The sequence below is a fragment of the Prunus avium genome, chromosome 1 (genome assembly GCF_965620075.1).
Source record: "Prunus avium chromosome 1, drPruAviu1.hap1.1, whole genome shotgun sequence".
NCBI lineage: Eukaryota > Viridiplantae > Streptophyta > Magnoliopsida > Rosales > Rosaceae > Prunus > Prunus avium.
In genome coordinates this window covers 44,424,105-44,438,502 of record NC_142284.1, presented here as the reverse complement: position 1 = coordinate 44,438,502, position 14,398 = coordinate 44,424,105, and the positions used below count along the sequence as shown (strand labels likewise).

Below are 14,398 nucleotides of genomic sequence, written 5' to 3'. Positions count from 1 at the left end.
TACCTAATGTAAACACCATGCTATTAGGATTCTTGTGATGTTCATATTCTCTTTGAACTTAATGGGTTCTCCTTGTAATTGAATCAAAGTACGAACCATACCTAGGTTCGGTTATGGGGAGGGCACAAGTATTGTAGCACGAACCATGCACTTTACGTATATTAGAGAGAATCAATGCGTCTTGAGCCACGACCCATGGCCTTGATTGCGAACATTTTCATCAACACGTTTAGAGTTCATCACTTGAGTATTCATGAACTTGGGTAGAATTGTTTAGGGTGGATTCCGAAACCCTAGTGTTTGTTACTTTTTAATTCCACTCTTTGATATTTCATCTCTGCAATTCTCATTTAAATTCAAAGTCCATTTACTTTCTTGCAATAGAAATAGGTCACTTGAAACAAATCAAACCCCCCCCCCCCCCCCCCCAATGTGTGTGTGAGTTGTGTGTTCGACACGTGGTGTGTCTTTGTTACTGAATTTTATTTGTTTCCGTAATTGTTTTGGACTTTTGGTCCGCGTTGTGTTCTTCCATTTTCTGTGCTGAATCCAACCGTATAAAGAACGTGAATTTTGGACGTACGGTTGGAAAGTTATAGGCAAAACACTGGACAGAGGTCGAAACTGGAAAAATAGAGAAACGAATCTGTCCAAATGGTGATAGAAAGTGCTGTTTGTGTTTTTCTTTAGTTTTCTTGTGTTGTTCCATTTCTTTTACACTTCTTTACTCATTTCTAGTTTCCATTTTGCATTTGTGCATTTGTGGTGTGTTAAATAAGTGTTCTTTACGTACTCAAATTAGAACTTATAGGAAGCCGACAAGTTCTTCGTGGGATCAACCCCGTACTTACATAATCTATACTTCGATAGATTCGTGCACTTGCGGGTATTTTTAATTGGTTGTTTGCACATTAATTTGTGTCCTTTTAGGAATGCAACACTTATCTCCTTAATCGATGCATGATATCATTGATAATGACAATATGTCTTTGGTATTGGTGATATTTGTATTAGCAATATTTGTGGATAATAATCAATCGTATTTTCTGTTTTCATTGATAACCATATTCATGCTTTATGACAATGTATAAATGGACTTTTTTCTATTGCAATTTCCAATAGGGATCTCTCAACTAAAATAAAAACAAAAACAAAAAGTGTTGTGTTGTGCGGAACACTCCAATACCTTGTGTACGAGTTGTCTGGAATCAAAACTTATCCAAAGTTTGCGATTTGAGTGAGTGATGTTGCATCTTAATTAAGTGCTGGGTTAGCATCGATTTCAATTTCAATCCTTAGGGGCTGGACGTGCGTGTACTTGCACTAACAGAAAGCAAAAATAAAAACAAAAACAAAAAGTTGGGTATATATCTCATCGGAAAAAGGATATATCTTTACCCAAAAAAAGGCTGGAAAAAGAATCCTCTTTCTGATCCACCATAAGATGAAGATAGTGGAGATAGGACATCAGTAGTTCTAGCTTGCCCTGCTGGAGGGCCCAGAAAACTGCATTCTTGCTTCGCAGAACCACAAACCAGGATCAGCTGGAAAATTGTGTCCTTAACAGAACCAACTTTTGAAATATATTCAATTTATACGCATACCGTAAATAATATTGGCAAAAGTAGTCAAGAGGATACATTATACATGTGATGTCTATAATTTCTTTCTTCTATATAGAGACCAAGTGAGAGAGAGAGAGTTATATATTTTTCACCAGACTCTAGCTAATTTCGTACAAATTACAAAGGTACGTTATACAACTCTCGATTGAACAATATATAATATATGGCTCAAATAGCAAACATAGAAGTCCAAGCCGAGATCAAAGCCAGTGCTGACAAGTTCTACGAAATCTTTCGTAGCAAAGGGTACCTTTTGCCCAAGATCTGCCCTAATATTATAAAGGATCTACAGGTGCTTAAAGGTGACGGGAGCTCTGTCGGCTCAATCAAGCAATGGACTTACGTTACTGCAGGTAACAAATATATTAATTAATACTCTATGATATAAGTTAATATGCATATATAATATACTGGAGAAATAAAATAATCATTATAAATGGCTCTTATATTGCCACATACATTCAATCATAACTGTCAATTTCATAGCTGGACTATTATTTATCATAAACCCAACCTCCACTTTAATTAATTGGTTGTCTAAAACCATGATAGGCAATTTTTCTGAGGTTTCGAAAGAGACAGTTGAAGCCATAGATGAGAAAAACAAAACAATCGCCTTCCGAACGGTGGAAGGAGAGGTCACGAAACACTACAAGAGTTTCAAGGCGACGGTTCAAGTTACACCAAGGGGTGATGGATGCAGCCGCAGCAGCAGCTCATCAGTGAAATGGAACATAGAATACGAGAAGCAGAATGAGGCTGTTCCGGCTCCTAATAAGTATCTGGACTTTGTGGTCATTCTCACTAACAATGTTGATGCCTACCTTCTCAATAATGCGTAACAGATGCTAGTACAATATTTTACCCACAGCTGGTACTATTAGCATATTATTGGCTTAATAAAGAAAAACAATATATATTGATCAGATCGATCTGATGTTAAAAAGTGTTGCAAGATGAAATTAGAAAATCAATAAAATTAAAGTAGCTCGCAAAATGAGGTACTAGAGAAATAGGAAATCTAATCATATAGACCCTTTCATTTCATTGCATGTGGAACAGAAAATACGATTGATTATTATCCTTACTATTTGATAATGAATAATGACATTTGATCGACAGCCAGTGCCCACCCAGTCACCGACCCCAAATAATGATAATATAATTAATTTGATAGGTACACGGCAAAAAAATTAGTATTATTGCTAAAACTTGCACGAAAAAGGAAAGTTTAAATGTTTAATAAACTTATCAGAAATCAGAATTATCCATCCACCAGCAGTTTATTAATTCCTTCTGACAGTGTGACTTGATGAGCAACTGTCGATGAGTCCGGTTGAATACGCCCGATTTCTCAGGCAGATCCCTATGAACAGTAAGTAGTAGGGTATGGGCTATAACTTGATCATGGGATATTGCAATCAAATTAATTAATTATAACCCCATTGGTTAAAGTTAATCACTAACGGCTAGAAATAACATCTCATTTCACTCCAACTGATGTGTCAAAGCTTATGTGGAATGAAGGCTAGAGATTGAGATGTTATTTTTGACATCCCAAAAGCAAGATGTGAAATGAATAATTTTTTTTTTCTTTTTAATTAAAAATAAATCAACACTAAAATGTAATAAAATAATAATTTAATTTGACATATCGGGTGGAGTGTATAGCTGTGTAAGATGTCAAATTGCCACATTAGCCATCAAATTTAAATTTGATGTTTGGTATTTGACATCTCCACTCTAATCACAAAGCCCCAAAGCTCCACGTATTTTGGTTCATAGAATTCAAAGGCATTTAGAAAGTTTTTCCCAAGCCGAAGGAGGAAGAAGGGTTAATCAATATGTAATTTATTAGTAGGTGTAGCAGGGCATTTTTGAAAAAGTCAAAATAATATAAATAAACAAACAACAAATCACTACTACAAAAAACACTTTGCGCAACGAATGATTTTTGGTCGCGCAAAGGAAAATTTCGTCGCGCAAAGTTTGCGCGACGAAATTTTGGTCGCGCAAAACTCGTAAAGAAAGGGTTTGCTCGACGACAAAAATTCTTCGTCACACAAAGCCACTTTGCACGACGAAGGATAACAACTTGCGCGACGAATCATGACGACTTTGCACGACAAAAATAACAATTTTGCGCGACGGAAAATAACAACTTTGCGCGACGAATACTAATTACTTTACGCGACGAATATTATCAACTTTGAGCGACGAAAGTTAATGTCGCGCAAATGTACTTTGCGCCTTTGCGCGACGAATTATTCATTTTTTTTTTATTTTTTTATTTTTTGAAAATTTTAAACTAAAATAAACTAATTTAATAGTTTGCGCGATGAAATATTTTGTCGCGCAAGGTTTTTAACATTTTTTATTATTATTTCTCTTATATCAATTTCATTATATTAATTTTTTAAATTTAATTTAATTGTATGATTTTATTTTTCTTAATTCCTTTAATTTAAATTGACATATTCAAAATAAAATTACATAAGAAAAATAGTGGTCAAATTATCCAATATACATAATATTCAAAATGTACACTTAAATTAACAAAGTACAATAATAAAATCTACAAGCATCTTATATCAAATCCTCAACTTTAGCCTCAACAATTCCCTACAAAGAAAAAAAACAAATATTGTCAAATAACAAAACAATAACATAAAATAATGACAAATAATTGGCATAAACTCAAAACTAACTCCAAAAACACATATTAATGAAAAAAATTAAAATTTACAGAGAAGTGAGTGTGCGAGAATTAGAGAAGATAGTGAGAGAGAGATGAGAGAGTGAGTGAGAGTGAGAGATGATGAAAAGAGAGATGAGAGAGAGAGAGAGAGAGAGAGAGAGAGAGAGAGAGAGAGAGAGAGAGTGAAGAGAGAGATGAGAGATTAAGTGAGAGGAGTGAGTGTGAGAGAAATGGTAGGATTTGGGGAGTGGGAAAGAGAGAGAAATGGTAAGATTTAGAAGACATTGAGAAAATGGTGGAGGAGTTATTTTGCTTTTAAAGAACGTATCACTTTGCGCGACGAAATAATATATTCGTCGCGCAAAGTGTTTAAAAATTTTTTTAAAAAAAAATTCCCATTTTCGGTGCCCGCCAAATTTTTTCAGTTTTGGGCGACGAATTTCTGGTCGCCCAAACTTTTGCGCGACCAAAATATTCCCGCATCCCATTTTTGGTGCCCGCCAATTTTTTAGAGAATACTTTGCGCGACGAATACTTATATATTGGTCGCGCAAAGTCAAAATTTTTTTTAAAAATCCTATTTTTTGTGCCCACCAAATTTTTAGAATATATACTTTGCGCGACGAATAATTATATATTGGTCGCGCAAAGTCGAAATTTTTTTTTTTTTAATTCCCATTTTTGGTACCCGCCCAAACTTTTAGAGCAAACTTTGCGCGACGAAAAACATATATTGGTCGCGCAAAGTCGTAAATTTTTAGAGTATACTTTGCGCAACGAAAAACATATATTGGTCACGCAAAGTCGTAATTTTTTTTTTTTTAATTTCCCATTTTTGGTACCCGCCAAATTTTTAGAGAATACTTTGCGCGACGAATAATTATATATTGGTCGCGCAAAGTCGAAATTTATTTTTTTTCATTCCCATTTTTGGTACCCGCCCAAATTTTTAAAGTATACTTTGCGCGACGAAACACTATATATTGGTCGCGCAAAGTCGTAAATTTTTTTTTTTAAAATTTCCCATTTTTGGTACCCGCCCAAATTTTTAGAGTACCCGCCCATTTTTTTGCCCGCCCAAATTTTTTAAAAAAATTTAAAGCTACTAATAAATATATATACTATTCAATTTCTTAAGTGTTATACGTTCAAAATAAACAAATTTAAAGCTACTCAACGATCCAACCGTCAAGCTTGTTTGTTTATACTTCGAGATCATATACGCCAAAATTCAGAAAAAATAAACATTAAGAGATCAATTAATGGGACAAAACATTTCGACGGTTATAAAAGAAAAATCAAGATTTAACGGTTATTTCAACTCTGATTTGGATGATTTTTTACAGCTACACTTCTTGACCCTATATGAATACAATGACTGCATTCGATCGTCAATTTAAAGTATTTACACTAGTAGATACCACAAAATCTTATGTTATATTTAATAAAAGTATAAATAAACTCTTAATTGTTAGTGAATATATTGTTTTGATGGGATATGTATTCTATGAAACTAGTTTCAACGATCCAACCGTCAAATTTGTTTGTTTATACTTCGAGATCGTATACCCCAAAAATCAGAAAAAATAAATATTCAGAGATCACGTAATGGGACAAAACTTTTCTATGGTTATATACAAAAATCACAATTTAACGGTTATTTTAACTCCGATTTTGATGATTTTTTACAACTACACTCCTTGACCCTATATGAATACAATGACTCAATTTGATCTTCAATTTAAAATATTTACACTAGTGGATACCACAAAATCTTATGTTGTATTTAATGAAAGTATAAATAAACTCTTAATTGTTAGTGAATATATTGTTTTGATGGCATACGCATTCTACGAAACTAGTTTCAACGATCCAACCGTCAAACTTGTTTGTTTACACTTTGAGATCATATACGCCAAAAATCGGAAAAAATAAACATTCAAAGATCAAGTAATAGGACAAAACTTTTCGATGGTTATAAACGAAAAATCATGATTTAACGGTTATTTCAACTCTGATTTTGATGATTTTTTATAGCTACACTCATTGACCCTATATGAATACAATGAATCAATTCGATCGTCAATTTAAAATATTTACACTAGTGGATACCACAAAATCTTATGTTACATTTAACAAAAGTATAAATAAACTCTTAATTGTTAGTGAATATATTGTTTTGATGGCATATGTATTCTATGAAACTATTTTCAATGATCCAACCGTCAAACTTGTTTGTTTATACTTCAAGATCATATACGCCAAAAATCGGAAAAAATCAACATTCAGAGATCAAGTAATAGGACAAAAAAAATTGACGGTTATAAACGAAAATTCACGATTTAACGGTTATTTCAATTTCGATTTTGATGATTTTTTACAGCTACACTCCTTGACCCTATATGAATACAATGAACCAATTCGATCGTCAATTTAAAATATATATTTTCTAACAAAAACTCAATCCGAACTACAATAATATATGTTTCTAACAAAATAATTTTTTTATTTTATTTATTTTTGTACAGACTTTGCGAGACGAAGATTATTATTTGTCGCGCAAAGTCATCCAAAATATTTTAAAAATAATTTTTTATTTTATTTATTTTTGTAAACACTTTGCGAGACGAAGATTATTATTTCGTCGCGCAAAGTTATCCAAAAATTTTTAAAAATAATTTTTTATTTTATTTATTTTTGTAAAGACTTTGCGAGACGAATGACACTTCGTCGCGCAAGACTTTGTGTACCGAATTATTGTCTTTCGTCAAGCAAAGTCATGCATAATTTTTAAAAATAATTTTTTATTTAATTTATTTTTGAAAAGACTTTACGAGACGAACCACACTTCGTCGCGCAAGACTTTGCGCGACGAATTTAAGTGTTTCGTCGCGCAAAGTTACTTTTCGCGACGATGCTTTGTCGTGGCGCAAAGTGACTTTGTGCGACGATTTGTATTTCGTTGCGCAAAATTTAGTCGCGTAAGACTTTACGTGACAAAGTTTAATTTTCGTCGCGCAAAGTCACTTTGTGCGACGAATTGTGTTTGGTCGCGCAAAGTTTGGTCGCGCAAGGGGTTTTTTTTACTAGTGAAAGTATATCTTATATTAGGATAAGCATCACAAAAATAAGATGCCCATCCTAAACCAAACAAAAGTGAACTACCTGTACCTAATAGATTAGGGCATACAACACAAACAGAGAAACCAACAAACTCAAAAAACAAGGAGCAAGGGATTGTAGCAGATGCTTTACAAGGAATCTTGAGAACAATTAATATGATGACAGCAATATGATACCTGATTAATGTGTTTTTTAGTGGAATAAGTACAATTAATTTTAACCTAGAGCTGATGAGAGGATGGATGCGATGTTCTCATCTTATCAAGAGGCATGTTGCCTATATATAGGTACAAGGGCCAAACTGGTTTCCTCAAATCCTATATGTCTTAGCTATATTATTACTATTATCATTGTTATTTCAGTTAATAAACTGGTTTTTTATTTTTATTTTGTGTGGGAAGAATGGCCAAGTCTGGTAAGTTGGAGACGAATGTTGAAATCAAGTCTCATGCCGATAGGTTCCACGAATTCTTCGCACAAACGCCATATGAAATATGCAATATCAGTCCTGACAAAGTTCCGAGTCATAAATTACTTGAAGGTGAATGGGGTAAAGTGGGTTGTGTCTTCTTGTGGAATTATATAGAAGGTAATTAAGCTTGCTCCAAAGATTGTTTGACCATCATGTCATGTCACAAATATGCATATGGATTAAACCATGTTTTCAAATGATGAGCAACATGTATGTTTTTTGGATGAACTAATTATTGCTTTTGCCAAATACACAGATGGGAAACCTACCTTTTCCAAGGAGTTAACTGAAGCCATAGACGACGAAACTCATTCGGTGACTTTTACAGTCCTTGAAGGAAACCCTCTGGATCGTTACAAGAGCTTCAAGATTACTCTTCAAGTTAGTCCAAAATCAGGCGACATTGACAATATTGCTGATGAAGGCAGCGTGGTGCATTTGGTGCTTCAATATGAAAAGCTGAACGACAGTGTTCCAGACCCACATCTCCAGCTCCAGTTGGCAGTTATTCTCGTCAAAGAGACTGATAATTTCCTTAACCAAGCATAATCCAATTGACCATGCAATAATAAAAAGTTCAAGTTCAAGTTAATCATGCTTGCATGTGTTTTTCTCCTTCTCTGTTTTGTATAATATGTTTGTGTACACGTGTGTTGTTACAATTGTGAAATCTTGATCATTACCAGCAAATGCAAAATGAAAGAAAATTCAAGCTGAGAAATCTTGATCAACTTCCCAATTGGAGTGTGTTCAATTGTTTCTTATAATATTTAATTTCTCAACGACCACTCAGACAGTTGACATATCTGTATGATTCACTTGCAAGGATTTAAAGCAAAAAGAAATTGTAAATAAAGCATTTAAGCTTTCCAAATAATATACCTAAACGTCACTAAAGATTTTGTACATCCTGAGACAATTGAAATTTAGTCCTCTACCACTTCCAAGAAGCCTGCCCATAATTTTTAAACTCCTCCCCACACAAAATTATTGTCGTGATTGTCGTCAGCCCTATTACTTAACTTTTATGTCGTCAGCCCTTAGGGGGTTGTATCCAATTCTAACTTTTAAAGACTTTTTTTAAGTGAGTGACTTTCCTATAGTTGACAGATTCTTAATGACTTTTACATACTTTATAGAGTTAAAGTGACAAACTTTCATATACTTTTGTCATAGAGTTTTATAGACTTTTAAATACTTATTTTTATATTTATTTTACGAATAGAATTTATCTTTTAATATGTTGAATTAACTAGTCGGCATGCATGGAACAAAAAACTAGAAAAAAAAAATGGATGCAATTACATGGAAGAATCTTTTTCTCAACTGTTTGCTTGCTTAGCATTCTATTACTATCACGCCATCCACGATTGGCGGCGTCAACCATGAGTTGTAGCAACTCATTGCTCTCTTCCAACGTCCACAATTTATAACCCCCATTAACTTTGCTATTTCCTTTGTCATTTCCCAGTTGTGATTCTTCCATTGATAATTACTATATCACACGTACAAATCCTTATTAATTGTGTATATTTTCATAATAGCATATTGGTAAAATGCATCCAATGCACCTTTAAATTTTTATTTATCAAATCTGATCACATAGATAAGTAACATATTCTTATCAAAAGAAATAAATAGTACTCAATCATCAATAATATTTCATAAACACTCACAAATCAACAATATTGGTCAGATTACAAGAGTCTATATTCCAGCAATTCTCTTAGCCCAATACGTGATCAAATTGAGAATATTATATAAAAAAAATTATCCACCTAACGAATTATGGGTAAAGAAACAGTTCCTAAATAATAAATTAATAGGTTTAGGGGCAAAAAATAATATAATAATATATTGTATGCAAACATAGCATATGAGAAAATCAATATAATAAAATATTCATATGCAAACATATTGATAAGCTTTATGATGCAAGTATGAGGAAAAGAATAGAAGAAATATTCATCAACAGAGGGAAAGTAATGTGTGGATGAGAAGAAAAGAAAAAAATTCAAGATTTTTTACTAACCTGGAGGAAGTGGAGACAAGATGGGATACCAGTGGAGCCCTTTAGTTGAAGAAAACAAATATGTCTGCTTGCTGGTTTGATATAATGAGGGAGGAAAGAATTGGAGACGTTTTGTTTATATCTTCTCAGCTTCCCAATACGATATAAAGTCTGGTGTAAATTACCAAGACTTTTGGTAGTAAGAATTAGCTTTAAAAGTATTGACAAGTCATTTATTTAACAAAGTCTTTAAAAGTCATTAACATTTTGGATACCTCAAAACTTTTAAATACTCTTTAAAACTCCCAATTGAATACCACTAAACTTTTAAAGACTATTTAAAAGTCACAATTGAATACCTTTAGACTTTTAAACTCATTAAAATTCATTAAAAGTTAGAATTGGATACATCCCCTAAATAATGCACCCAATAACCTAAGACTATGGGCCCCTACTACAGGTAGCTTTAGTGCCGGGCCTGGGGGTAGGCAAGAAGGGCCTTGGCCATGGGCCTCCAATGAAGGGGGCCCCAAATTTTTTTATATTATATGTATATGTATATATATATATATATTTTATTGTCCAACTAAAAAAAAATTTTAAAAATAAAAACAGAAAGTCAGCGTTGTAATTGACGAGGAAGGCTGTTCCTCTTCCCATTCAGAAACTCTTTGTTTCCTACGCCACACAGCCAGCCAAGAGCAACAACTCCTTTCCTAATTATTTCTCCATGGAGCTCTATTTAATCCATCAATCTCTTAATAATCCACCATTATAATTTTTCTCTGTTATTCCCATCTCCCTTCAATCCATTACCCATATCCTTTATTTTCAGTTTCTATCATCTTTCTCATATCAGATTCATATTATAACCCTAAGTTTCAATCTCACCCAAAAAGCTCACAAATTGTCTTTGAGATTGATGGTGACCAAGAGGGGAGGAGCATGAGAAACTGAAAAGGTAATCAGATTTATAATTTTTTCTTTATATTTGTTCCTACCCAGCAAACTATTGTTTCAATTCAATTTCCAATAGGAACAAAACACAGAGAGATACAGAGTGGTAATCAGATTATTGTTCAGATTTTATTCTTGTCTAACTTGTTTTTTGTCTCTACGAAACTCCGCAAAGGATAATTATAGATTCATACTGGCACTCTAATTTGACTTTTCTAGATATCAAGCCGCTAACTTACAACATACAGCTAGCTAACTTAATTTGGATTTGTTTCTAAGGCAAAACATCCTCTGCCTGGTGGAGATAATCTCCCAAGTCTCCTTATATAAGTCGCTATAAAACTGCACAATGACATCTACTAAACTTTTCTAACAAAATCTTGCATATATCTTATCATTGCAGATGTACATAAATCAGGTGGAGGTACGGAGTGGAGTTTCTCAAAGTGCTAGAAGATCAAGGATTTTTCAGTGATTGATTGTACTTTTAATGTTACAGTTTTTACTTTTTTGATTGTAAATGGTGCAGAGGAAATCAAGCAGCTATTTGATAAAGGGAAAGCATCATATATTTGCACATTGTAATGGGATGGATCTCTTATTGGCTGCCTGTTTGGGAGGAAGAAGGCTACAGGAAGATTTTGTACCCATCCAAATTTGCTGCAACCATTTCATATGTTCTTTTCAAAGCTGATTTTGCTAAACTCGTGTGATGAAGCTTGAAGCCAGAAGCTAATCTTAAGGGAAAGGGTTTAGTATTTTGAACAAACACTTAGTTTTAATGTATCTTGACATGTTCCCATTATTGGTTGTTGGAATGTTGGTTTGTAAATTTTTAATTTCCTTCATGATATTAAATATGTAATCAGAATTTTTTTTGTTTTATATGGAGATATGGCTGCACTCTACATAAAATCATTTTATTTGTTGTTTTTTTTGCAATTGTATATAAACTAAGGGAAGGGGCCTCATTCAGTTTATTGCCTAGGGCCACCGAAAAGTCAGGGCCGGCCCGGTTTGTATTAGCAATATTTGTGGATAATAATCAATCGTATTTTCTGTTTTCATTGATAACCAAATTCATGCTTTATGACAATGTATAAATGGACTTTTTTCTATTGCAATTTCCAATAGGGATCTCTCAACTAAAATATAAAAAAAAACAAAAAGTGTTGTGTTGTGCGGAACACTCCAATACCTTGTGTACGAGTTGTCTGGAATCAAAACTTATCCAAAGTTTGCGATTTGAGTGAGTGATGTTGCATCTTAATTAAGTGCTGGGTTAGCATCGATTTCAATTTCAATCCTTAGGGGCTGGACGTGCGTGTACTTGCACTAACAGAAAGCAAAAATAAAAACAAAAACAAAAAGTTGGGTATATATCTCATCGGAAAAAGGATATATCTTTACCCAAAAAAAGGCTGGAAAAAGAATCCTCTTTCTGATCCACCATAAGATGAAGATAGTGGAGATAGGACATCAGTGGTTCTAGCTTGCCCTGCTGGAGGGCCCAGAAAACTGCATTCTTGCTTCGCAGAACCACAAACCAGGATCAGCTGGATATATTATTGGCTTAATAAAGAAAAACAATATATATTGATCAGATCGATCTGATGTTAAAAAGTGTTGCAAGATGAAATTAGAAAATCAATAAAATTAAAGTAGCTCGCAAAATGAGGTACTAGAGAAATAGGAAATCTAATCATATAGACCCTTTCATTTCATTGCATGTGGAACAGAAAATACGATTGATTATTATCCTTACTATTTGATAATGAATAATGACATTTGATCGACAGTCAGTGCCCACCCAGTCACCGACCCCAACTAATGATAATATAATTAATTTGATAGGTACACGGCAAAAAAATTAGTATTATTGCTAAAACTTGCACGAAAAAGGAAAGTTTAAATGTTTAATAAACTTATCAGAAATCAGAATTATCCATCCACCAGCAGTTTATTAGTTCCTTCTGACAGTGTGACTTGATGAGCAACTGTCGATGAGTCCGGTTGAATACGCCCGATTTCTCAGGCAGATCCCTATGAACAGTAAGTAGTAGGGTATGGGCTATAACTTGATCATGGGATATTGCAATCAAATTAATTAATTATAACCCCGTTGGTTAAAGTTAATAACTAACGGCTAGAAATAACATCTCATATCACTCCAACCAATGTGTCAAAGTTTATGTGGAATGAAGGTTGGAGGTTGAGATGTTATTTTTGACATCTCAAAAGCAAGATGTCAAATGAATATTTTATTATTTTTTCTTTTCTTTTCTTTTTAATTAAAAATAAATCAACACTAAAATGTAATAAAATAATAATTTAATTTGACATATTGGTGTTTGTGCCTAATAAATCCCGGCCATGAACTGGCCGAATGAGCCCTTTTTCTCAGCCCAAGCACTTCCTCGAGAAGCTAAAGCGCAGCGTTTCGCCAAGGTGTTTTGCCTTCCTGAAAACAAAAGAAAAGTTGCCAAGGCATGATCATCTCGGTCTCGATTGTAAGCCGAGGCCGAGGCCGAGCAAAATCACGGCCAGAGATATCAGGATCAAATCATCACGTGATAGCAGGGTCCTATGCTTCATTTAATGAAGTAATGCCTCTGTTTATTGCAGCAAACCCACTGGCCACGAATAAGCATTTAATGCATGAGGGAAGGTGGGAAGTGACTGAAGTCAGGGTTTGGCGACAGGAAGCAGAGTGATTAGACGTGGACATTCTCACAAGAATTCTTGCAGCTTGAGAGAGTAGGTCACCAGCCATCAGAGCAATAAATGCGTCTCCACGGCCAGAGGCGCAGAACCCACGATCAGGGCGGCGGCCGAGATTTACTAAGATTTATGGAGTCACACCACCATGCTTCACGATCCCAAATGTCGATTAGACTACCCACTTGCTCTGATCAGGCTCCACCATGCAGGTTTTCAGCCTCGATTCCTCCTCCAGAGCCCTTCCTATAAATACAAGGCTCAAACTACGATCAAAAGGTTCAAACACCAAACCAAAGCCTCCCACGGAGCAACTTATATTTTCCTGTAATGCACTTTCAATATCTTTACTTGTTTTCCTAGGAGTAGTGTTAGACTATAAGGAAAATTCATTCATCAATATATCATACGACCCTTGATTTTCAAGGCGCCGGAGCATCATCCTTGTTATTCGCTCATTCACCCCATATATCATACGACCGTCGCTCCCTCATGAGCAGCACGCAGGAGCACCGCCCAAAATCCACCAACACCATCACTAAACGGCCTTGTAGCTCAGGCCGTGAACCTAACAGCCGAGATTAGTTCCTCTCTCGGTTACAATCGTTTGATTAGAAGACGAGTCCAAACAGGCGCACCACTTAACCATTCTATCCACATCAACCATCTCGACGCACGGTAGACCGTGCTGGCATGCCTGCGCACAACCGCACCGCACCCAAAAGCAGGAAGCCGCGTGTCAACGCATATCCCCTCGGCCCAGAAACCCAGGCCGTGAGATCTGCGCAGTAGAC

The 14,398-nt window shown here is 34.7% G+C and overlaps 2 protein-coding genes and 1 long non-coding RNA gene across 3 annotated transcripts; all 3 read left to right on the top strand.

Moving 5' to 3' along the window:
• The first annotated feature begins 1,690 nt into the window (after positions 1-1,690).
• On the top strand, positions 1,691-2,571 carry LOC110751470 (MLP-like protein 31). The gene is made up of 2 exons (XM_021951948.2): positions 1,691-1,978; positions 2,178-2,571. The coding sequence occupies exons 1-2, from the start codon at positions 1,789-1,791 to the stop codon at positions 2,465-2,467; spliced, it is 480 nt and encodes a 159-aa protein (XP_021807640.1). The 5' UTR covers positions 1,691-1,788; the 3' UTR covers positions 2,468-2,571.
• A 5,185-nt stretch (positions 2,572-7,756) lies between these two features.
• LOC110751472 (MLP-like protein 43) lies at positions 7,757-8,700 on the top strand. The gene is made up of 2 exons (XM_088253581.1): positions 7,757-8,035; positions 8,175-8,700. Exons 1-2 carry the CDS (start codon positions 7,849-7,851, stop codon positions 8,465-8,467), a joined length of 480 nt encoding a protein of 159 aa, XP_088109707.1. The 5' UTR covers positions 7,757-7,848; the 3' UTR covers positions 8,468-8,700.
• A 1,821-nt stretch (positions 8,701-10,521) lies between these two features.
• LOC110751474 (uncharacterized) lies at positions 10,522-11,771 on the top strand. Its single transcript, XR_015836974.1, has 2 exons — positions 10,522-10,890; positions 11,290-11,771. It is a non-coding gene; the product is annotated as an uncharacterized LOC110751474 (long non-coding RNA).
• The last annotated feature ends 2,627 nt before the right edge of the window (positions 11,772-14,398 follow it).